Source organism: Pseudorasbora parva, chromosome 4 (genome assembly GCF_024679245.1).
Source record: "Pseudorasbora parva isolate DD20220531a chromosome 4, ASM2467924v1, whole genome shotgun sequence".
Classification (NCBI taxonomy): Eukaryota; Metazoa; Chordata; class Actinopteri; order Cypriniformes; family Gobionidae; genus Pseudorasbora; species Pseudorasbora parva.
In genome coordinates, this window is record NC_090175.1 from 34795534 (window position 1) to 34806009 (window position 10476).

General features: G+C 41.7%; 1 protein-coding gene across 1 annotated transcript; it reads left to right on the forward strand.

The window, feature by feature from the left end:
- The first annotated feature begins 2323 nt into the window (after positions 1–2323).
- On the forward strand, positions 2324–7210 carry LOC137073798 (uncharacterized). The gene is made up of 3 exons (XM_067442501.1): positions 2324–2566; positions 3687–3722; positions 3808–7210. Exons 1-3 carry the CDS (start codon positions 2324–2326, stop codon positions 5878–5880), a joined length of 2352 nt encoding a protein of 783 aa, XP_067298602.1. The 3' UTR covers positions 5881–7210.
- Positions 7211–10476: the final 3266 nt, after the last annotated feature.

Below are 10476 nucleotides of genomic sequence, written 5' to 3' on the forward strand. Positions count from 1 at the left end.
AATAACACTTCAGAAAACAGCGCAAAGCAATCTGAAGAAAGAAAATTGACCCAAGATGACGCATTCCAAACAGAGCTCGCTGCCCTGATAGAAAAACATAAAAGGCCCCAATAGGGGTGCGTGGCCTCCGTTGCTATGGGAAGCGTTGTCACAAGTGGTAACCGAATCAAAATAAGAGCTAATCTCGGAGGCCGGTTAGTTAACATTCTCATTGATTCTGGAGCCGCATGCTCTTGTACAAACCTTCCGTTACCCCTAAACACGAGAACTATTCAAATTAAAGGCATAGGCGATACTTTGATGACCGCAACGCAAACACAACCAGTTAAACTTGATTTGGGCGTGGTAGTGCTAACAGAACAATTCTGGTATTTACCAGACAATAGTGAAGGAACTGTGCTGGGAATGGACATTATGAGAAAGCATGGATTTGTGATTCATTGTTTTGAAAAACAAATTGAACTACAAACATATAAAACTACAAAGGGAAGTTTGCCTAAAGGCAATGCAAACATTATGTCCATGTCCAGTACAGATCCAATTCAACTTCTCATCAGCAAACACAGCAATGTTTGGGCTAATCATGAGCACGATTGCGGCCTTGTTGACTTTGAGGTATGCATCGAGGGAGAGCCCCCTCCCCCGCAAAAGCAATACCGCATCAAGCCAGAGGCAGAGGTCGCTGTTCATGAGATAGTACAACAGCTTGAGGCAAGAGGAATAGTTCGACGATGCAGTTCCACTACGAATTCACCGTGCTTGCCAGTGCCAAAACCTAATGGAAAATGGCGTCTGTGCATAGATTATCAGCGTCTTAACAAAGTTCTACCTAAAGCGACACCAATAGTGGCAAATCCAGCTACCATCCTAAGTTTCAACCGATGCTTCATGGTTCACAGTGCTTGACATCAAAAATGTTTTTTGGTCTCTTAAAGTTAAACGAGAAGACCAATGGAAATTGGCATTTACTGTAAATCAAATGCAGTATACCTGGGAGCGGATGCCACAAGGCCTACACAACAGCCCAGCCATTTTCCACAGAGCTGTGGCAGATGTCCTCGGTCCCTTACTAGGGACTGGACAGGTCGTTCACTATGTGGATGACATTTTGATAGCTACAAGAGAACAAATTGAGAACCATTTGCAGCTGGTTGACGAGGTGTTACAAAGGTTAGGTGACGCAGGCTTTAAAATGAACAAAGAAAAAGCCCAAATTGCACTAAAAGAGGTACACTATTTAGGGTACACTCTGACGAAAAGCCACAGAGCCTTAACAGACGATAGAAAGAAATGCATCGCCGAACTGCCTCGACCACATACTTTAAACTCGTTACAAAAAGTATTGGGAACAGCAAACTATTTACGAGACTTCATCCCTGATTATGCAAACACCGCTGCGCCGCTGTATTCGCTTCTAAAAGGAAAAACAAAACCAAATGATGTCCTTGAATGGACTGACGAGCATGAACAAGCATTTAGTGATTTAAAACAGCGTTTGTGCGCCGCGCCTGCCCTTGGATTCCCCAATGTATCAAAAGTTTTCCACATTCAAGTAGACACGCATGAAATAACACTAAGCGGAGTCTTAGCTCAGGAATATGGGGGAAAACTGCGTCCAATCGCGTATTACAGTCGGAAAAAATCTCTGGTCGAGCAAGGATTCGACCCATGTACGCAACACGTGCTGGCGGTGCATTGGATGCTAAAAACAACAGAGCCCATTGTCGGTTTTCAACCTGTTGTTGTACACACAATGCACACGCCTGTACGAATGTTGTTACAGGGCCGAATCAAGGGAGTTTCTTCCCAAAGATTAGCGAGATGGCTAGCCGACATTCAAGCGCGTGACATTACCATAAAAAACACACAAATTCTGCCACATCTGCTCGGGGATGTTGAGGGAAATCCACACACATGCCAGCCTGTAAAAGAGGCACAAAGCCTTGTTCATGACCAACCATTACCAGGCCAAGCACCTGTGTATATAGATGGTTCACGGTTCTGTCAGAATGGTCATTTTTATGCTGGATGTGCAGTGTGGGCCCCCAATCTTCCAGACACAGATGCTGGACAACAATTGTTGTTTAAATTACCGTCTAACGTATCCGAACAGGAAGCCGAGCTCATTGCATTACTAGAAGCGATTAAGGCACACCCTGAACCACTTTGCGTGTATACAGATAGTCGGTATGCGTTTGGGGTTGTAACTGATTTTATGGCTCAATGGCAATTGAGAAAATTCCTCACTTCTGCTGGAACGCCTATAAAACATTTCAACACCATAACGTCAATATGGAAAGCAGTCCAAGCGCGAAAAAACCCCATGTCCATTGTGAAAGTACGCGCACACATAAGCAAAAATCCAGATGTGCACGAGGAAAACAATAATATTGTTGACCAACTGGCTAAGCTGGCCGCAGTCAAAGGCGACCAGTGGCAAAAAGAGACACCCTCTGCTTCTGTAGCAAGTGCTGCCCAAGTCACACCCATTGACCTCAAACAGTATCAACAAGAGCTGTGGGTCTCTGAGGGAGAACTTGTGCCACACTTGAAACATGATCAGATGGTGAATGTAATTGAAGGCATAGTACTCCGAGATGGGAAATTTGTCGTTCCGGAAGCCCTCCAAAAACCAATAATCAAATTATATCATGATTATGCGCATGTATCAGCAACAAAAACAGCACAGCTGATACAAACTCAGTTTTGTTGGCAGGGAATGATGGCAGACATTGAAAGGTGGTGCAACACCTGCATGGTGTGTGCTACCATTAACCAGGGAAAACCAGGCCGAACAAACCTACGTAGGCCAGAACCACCGAAAGGGCCCTGGGAATCCTTACAATTGGATTTCATTGGTCCGCTACCCAGTACCAAAGGGGGGTATCGGTATTGCCTTGTGATAATTGATAAATTCTCGAAATGGGTTGAAGCAATTCCCACTCGCAATAACACGGCAAATACTGTGGCACGTGTGATAGCGAACCAAATCATCCCTCTTTGGGGAGCACCAATTCAAATTGAATCTGATCAGGGGACTCATTTTACTGGACAAGTGATGAAAAACATGTGCAAAATGCTAAACATCAAGCAAAGACTTCACGTGTCTTACAGGCCACAAAGTTCGGGAAATGTTGAACGTGTTAACCGCACCATAAAAGAAAATATTGCAAAACAGATAGCACAACACCAAAACAGGTGGATTGATGTCTTACCCACAGTTCTGACTGTGCTGCGAGCAACCCCATCAAAAGCGACAGGCATTAGCCCATATGAGCTTATGACTGGAAGGGTGATGAAGTTACCCATTGATCCAGAAATTTCCCCAGCAGATCTGGGGCCCCTCATGCTTGCGACTCAGCAGACTGTGTTGGTGAAATTGCAAGAAAGATTGAAGGTGTTGCACGCACAGGCTGCACTGAAACAAAAACAGTCAGACCTGTCAAATGATGCACAATTTAACCCAATCACTGAAAGAACATTTTCAGAAGGGGATGTGGTGATGGTACGCGTCTTTGTGAAACAAAACGCATTTTCCCCTAGATGGCACGGGCCCTATGAAATTAAAGCTGTTTGCAACAGCTGTGTGGCCGTGACCATCAGAGGAAAATTAAGATGGTACCACATGTCCCAGTGTAAACCATTCAAAGGTCCAGTGAATTAATTATGATCTTCTTCCTTCGCAGGACAATCACTGCAATTCCATGGAGTCCGGACGCCAGGTTGGTATCCGGACCAACCTGCATCGAACTGGGACAACGCATCACACTCACACACACCCTAGGATGCGAGAGATGGGTATGAAAATATAACAAGGGGCCATTCACATCTTATACTTCAATCACATACAAAGAAATAGTCACATGGCCCCCCGGATTAGCACCGGAACCAAATTGCTTCACAAAAATCTGCTGTAGCACAGGTTCTACCCATCTCCCATACCAAAACCTCACTGGTTACACACATGCACCCCGATTTTACCATAACATTACGGCCTGGGAGCAACTTAAAGTTTTCCCAGATTCAGAAATTGGTAAACTGCACACATTTTATGAGAAGAATAATTATGGCACAGATCCTAAAAAATGTTATTCAAGTACGGATCTGGAACCAGCAACATATAGGTGCACTCACACAACATCGCATAACGACACACATTTGAAGTTTACGGAACTTCTGTTCAATCTGACAAAACGGACACCGAGCAGTATTGTAAAAACATTTGTTTGGACTAGTCGGAAAGAAGGAACATACTGTGTGGGAAAATGTGAGGCAAATCTGGACAATTTTACTAGCCCTCACAATTGCTCATGGACTTTACACCATTGCTTTAATTTGACTACCTGTGGATACAGGAAACCCACACAGTGTCCAAAATTACATCCCACTCCTCCAGGTGGTCTGATCAGAGGAAATGTGAATAAGACTTTGCTTCATGATGTCAATCTTGTAATAACACATGTGACGTATAACATCTCTAATATTTTGTCTGCCTACGAAAAGCACTGTGATATTAATGACAAAACATACACATGGCTACAGTCACGCATCGATGATTTAGTTTCTGATTACAAAAATAGACTTGCAGTCCAAATTCCACCTATTCGCACTAAACGCGACATTTTTGGAAATATAGCAGGCCTTTTTGGTTCAGTAAATTCTATATCCAACAATTACAAAATAACAGGTCAATCTCAATTTTCAACATGGTTGGCAAATCAGGTGGCCACTGGTTTTCAACACATCACTAATAGTAATGAAAATATTATTAAAGCGGTCAGATCTGAGGCGCAGGCGCTTCTGACGACCAGCCAGACAATTTTTAATCAGACCCGTACCATCGAGCATGACTTAGCCTGTAGGTTGTATGCACAGGATTTGTTTACTGCAGCGAGACAAGAGATTTTAGATCTTCGTCTCTATAAAACACCTAGACATGTTCTAAATGATCTTATTGAAATCTTAGATCTGCATAGATGGCTTGCATCAGAGAAAATGAAAAATATTAAATACTCTGAATTATTATCAACGTTAATGATGTATACTGGAAATGAATGTACTGGCTGTATTGGGTTCTTTGCCACTTTCCCTTTAATTCACCCAGATCAAGTTTACTTAAATTCCACTACCATACGCTCTATTGGCGTTGTAGTGAAGGATCAGATCATAAAATGGGACTATCTTACGGGGTATATGACTTTGAGGGGCATTGAAACCTTGTTTACCACTCGCATTTGTTGTCATGAAACATCAAGTTACGTTATTTGCACCTGCAACACTTTACAGCCTTTTTCTGCCAATGACTCTAAGCTTGTTAACGTCCAGTCATTGCATGGACATTCTGATGCTGTTCAAGTGTCTCACACACAGTGGTGCATCGTCAGTGAGATGAATTCCTTCACCTACGGAGGTCTGACCTGCCCTGCTAACCACACTTTCTGTTCAGAAGTGAAAGAGGACTTTTCAATGGGTCAGATCAACATTCTTGGAAGGGTACCAATGGACGCGGATGTTTCCCCGTGGTGGGAGGACACTTTTTATGAACAAAGCACACAAGATTTGGTCAACACAATGGACTTAGTACAAGAAATGATCCTGCAGACTGAATACCATCTCAACCAAGCACAAGTGGAGGCAAATCTGGCGAAAAAGACTGCCGAGATCCTGTCTAGTTCTTCGACGCGTTCAGCACAGTATGCGTACACATGGTGGGACTGGATGTTCCGTGGATGTGCCATGGCCAGTGTGTTCATCTTCTTATTCACACTCTGTCAGTGCTGCTACTTCAGATGTCTTCTTCGAGCAATGCGCACTTCAACCAACATGGCCATTGCACTCAGCCCATTACAGATACCAGCCCTACGGAAAGTGCAGCTGTAAAAAAAAAAAAAAGAAATCCCTGGTGGTGGCCCCTCGGAGACTGCTCTGTCTCTGCTCCAAGGGACCAAGGGCGGAACTGTAAGAATGGATTTCACCTGAGAACAAACTAAAGGGATTAAAGCTGCAATAAAGACAATAAAGACAATAAAACTTCACTATCTGAATGCAAGAGTAAACAAGACTGCATCTGGCCCAATCCTATTTCCTCACCCCTGCCGAGATATGACCCTCTCACCCTCTGGGTCACATTCAAATATCACAGATACTGCCACAAGCTGTTTCTGTATGGTCAATACAAAGACTTTTGGTGTGATTGGTAAACAGGTTTCATTCTCGCATCAGGGGAACTGGTGACATTCCAGCTCTAGAAAAACAGGTCGTAAAAGAAGGACAAGCGGGTTTGTTCCTCTGGTGTAGGAGATGCTCATAAAGATCTTTTGATAAACATTTGCTGTCAGGCCTCCAGGATAGGTGGGACCATTTGGGTCTGAGAAAAGAACCAAGATCTGCATAAATATTTGGGTGCTAAATGTTTATTGTTCTTTGATCTGGGGGAGTATTTAAGGGAAAGGAGCAAACCGCTCAGGGAAGCATCTGTAATCAGAACTTCCCACACTGTTCCCGTGTGTTTCTAGAAGCCAGGTAAATGATGACTCTTTGAAACTATGTATATACTATTTTATACTTGAGTAACATTGTATGCTGATCAGTTGTGTATCATTGTCTTTTAATTTGACTATATTTTGATGATTTTGCCTGGCTAAATAAACATTTACTTTGATTAATCTTGTATTATTCTAAGGCCGCTTCTTTTAGTACGATCAAACGGAGTCTGGTATTTCCGCAAACGTTGTCTCGGCGATAGATCAAACAGCAGGACGCAATGGAGGGAGCATGGAGCACCACATTAGCGATAATCTGATTTCTGACTATCACTGTATTAGCAAGTTGTAGTCCCTGTGATTATTATTCCCATTACGCTTTAAGTTGAGTAAGCAGGCGCAACCACTTAAAGGTAAAATATTCACTCTGCAATCCTCTGACTAATATCAGAACCGGCTCGTCTGTGTTTGAGAATGTAATTCGCGAAACATATCTCTAAGAGATATCGGGTCCCTTGATGAACGAAGATAGTGAGAAGTAGAGATACTCAGAGAGATCAAAGATCTAAATTAAATCACAACTAATCATACGATCAGCCGTAATTTATAAATGTAACAAACTCAAGGAAACTACATACAATTAGAGTCAGATTAAATTAAAACATGGAGTCAGATTTAAAATTGGATCTTCACACTTTAATAAATTACAGTGTCCTTTATAGAAGCGCCCGAAAAGACAAACACGCAGTATTCCTTCGACCAGCTGTTGGATTCCTTCCTTGGGCCAAACAGGTGGAGTTTACAAAGAAAAAAATAAAACCACAACAAACATACATATATACATATATATATATATATATATATATATATATATATATATATATATATATATATATATATATATATATATATATATACACACAAGGTCCCACATCTCTGCCAAATATCCTGTGGACCCTGCCGACTACGCCACATGTAGCATGTGGCTCGATTGTAATGACTACGCCACCCCGTATTAATGGGGAAAACCTTCGAAATAAAGCACGCAAGTGCGTTCCACCAAGAGAGGCAAGAGGCATTGGTTCCGTACAAAATATAATTTATTTGTTTCTCAGAAAGTTGGCTAACAATTATTTCAAACCAGAAGGACAAGTGTCATGGACTGAAAGTAAAGCTGGGCATACACTGTGCGATTTCTATGGGATTTCAGCAAGGTTACCTACTCACACTGTACAAGTAGATCGCATGCGATGTAAAGCCAAAGCTCACGATTGATGTGCTCACACTGTGTGGTCCGACCATCGAGCGCGTCTTGACTGCTCACACTGTACAAGTGAAAAATGCGTAATAAAACCCCCATGGCAACGATAGACCATGGTGTATTAAAGAGAGGTAGCCTATCAAATGCATCAGCTATTGATATCAAGAGTATTTAGAATTTATGTATAAAATTATTATTATTATTAGAGTAGGCCTACTTTTATTATTAAATCGATATTACATTAGTTTGCCCCCTCCCCCCAACAATAATGCATAATCGACACACTGCATATTAAAATAATAGATTACTCCTCACTATTTAAAAACATTTAGCCCGATTAAACAAGGAATTATAGGTCTAATTATATGATTATAATGTCAGAACACTGCAATAATAATAAAGGCAGATTTATCTAAAAACAACTTGTATAACACAAAATGGGCCTACTTCTCTTCTATTTTTTTCTCACAATATGGACCAAAATAGAAATATTAAGAAAATAAATAAGAAAGAAAATAAGGCAATAGGCTATACGTTATCAGTATGTTGAATTACATTTATCTCTCGTTGTCTGAGAATATGCGCCGAAAGCTTGTCAGATTTTACTTTCACTTTCTGTAGTGAATAATTGACTGGGTTTAAACTGCGCATTGCGTGATATCCACTGACTCGCGTTCATGAAGAAAAAGAACACATTGCAACATGACATTGTGTCAAGATGGAGAAGGTTAAATATTAATTCATATTAAAAAATAAAAATAAAATGTGAAAGTAAAACAAGTAGCCTAGCTAAATTAATGATCAACTAGCTAAATGAATAATATGCACTGGATATATACAACACAAACTGGAGGCACAACAGTTTACTTAATTTCTATTAAAGGGGTACTTCAGTGCTGGGAAGATGAATCTGTATTTAAACTGGGTCATCAATGCAGTAGAAATGTGAAATTATTTTTGAATTTGGTGTCTTCTAGACTGAGAAAAGACAGAAAATGTATTTTTGTCCCATGGGGATGAAAGACTACAATTCCCAGAATGCTTCGCTGCCCTGTGAGGCCATTCCCAACACCACCAACTTCATTACTGTGACTGAGTTAGAGAAGACACTACAATTAAAAACTGAACGTGTCTTTTCAATATAATGAGTGAGTCACCGTGCGAGTATCACAGCCCTGAGCACTAACTGCAGGAGGGATGAGAGCTGAGGTAATCGCGACTACATTCGCGGCATACATTCACACAGGAGTTCAGTCTGGCACGCGTTTCAGTTCATGCCTTTGCAAGCTTAACTTTCATAGAAATGAATTTGAGAAGTTAAAAGACTTACATTGCTCACCATAGCTCTGTTTAAATGATCCTGTCTGCAAGCTAAGCTCTCCCTGCAAGCTGAGTGTAATCTCCCATCCCCCATGCGCAGATTCAAAACATGCGGAAATGGCTCCCTCTGCTGGCTGTAGTCTTTAGCCTCTGGGCAAACATTCCTCCTATGATGCAAAAATCGTCATTTTGCATCATAGGAGGAATTTTTCCAGAAATAAAATGCATAAATCTCTTGTCTCAGGGAGATATGAGGGGGGAAAGCACAATAATTTGAATATTCTCCAGGGTTTCTACTGATACAAAGCCATATGCTAATCGCTGAAGTAACCCTTTAAAGATCTCCCCCTTTTCGTTTTTTCCTTAATGCTTTAAAAAATTAAATGGTTGAACTTCTGCGTATGGGTGAGGGGAAATAGGGCAGTCAGTTCGTGGCTTTGCTTCAACTGTGCGATAACCTCACGAGGGGCGAGCAGAATTTCTGACACGCCAGAAATTCATCCGACCATCCGATTCCCGATCGTGAGAGGTTTGTCGCCTCTCGTTTCCCCCTGTACACAGCACGAACACCTCGCGACAAACGACGCACGATAAACCTGAAAATCGGCCCGACCCAAAAAAGAGTCGCACGAGTCAGAATTCGGCTCGAAATCGGACGAAAATCGCACAGTGTATGCCCGGCTTTAGGATAAGTGCTTGTGACGTACAGCCTGGTTGGATTGGCTGCTGCCTAAATAATTAAACATAATTTAACAATTTATTTACAAAATATTAATCTCCAACATGCGTTCACAAGAGGGTGTAAAATCTGCAATGCGTTCCCACAGACAACTTGCAGTGTTTGCACACAAACTGCACAACCATTTTGACTGTTGCTTTTTTAAACCGAATCTTAACGATATAAGGTTAACGTTTTAATATAAGAGTCAAATAATCCCCAGCTTCTGCTTACCAGTTTCCTCAGATGACTGTAACCGCCAGGAAAAAAAACTCCAAGACACCTCCCATGTTCCAAATGGCAGTTTTAACAGCAAACTTTAAACAAAAACAACAGATTCACTTCACCGGACGCGAAGCTCGGCACGGCTCTGCTGAAATTCGAACAGTGTAACACACACACACTGGCGGCGGCATTCGGTGCCTGTCCGTGGCCACTCAGGAAGATGTTCAAAATTCTGCCGCGCCACAGAGCGCCATTTTAAGGATTTATATTAAATTTATATTTTATTTCCTTCAAATCGTCAATGTACATGTACATAACTTACTGATTTCACCCTGTGCTACAAGATACACACATCGTGCAGCTCTTCTGTCAAGAAGATTCAAAACTGAGCTTTGCGTCCGGTGTGCGACCCTCTCACTTTTGTTTTGGTATTTTAAGATAGTTTGCTGCTCCTGCTTAGCTAATTTACA

Excerpts from the sequence above, each read along its gene's own strand:
- LOC137073798 (XM_067442501.1), top strand. The coding sequence starts at position 2,324 with ATGTCCATTGTGAAAGTACGCGCACACATAAGCAAAAATCCAGATGTG. Across the intron at positions 2,567-3,686 it reads ACTTGAAACATGATCAGATG|GACAATCACTGCAATTCCAT; the intron begins GTGAATGTAATT and ends CTTCCTTCGCAG. Across the intron at positions 3,723-3,807 it reads CCATGGAGTCCGGACGCCAG|TATAACAAGGGGCCATTCAC; the intron begins GTTGGTATCCGG and ends TGGGTATGAAAA.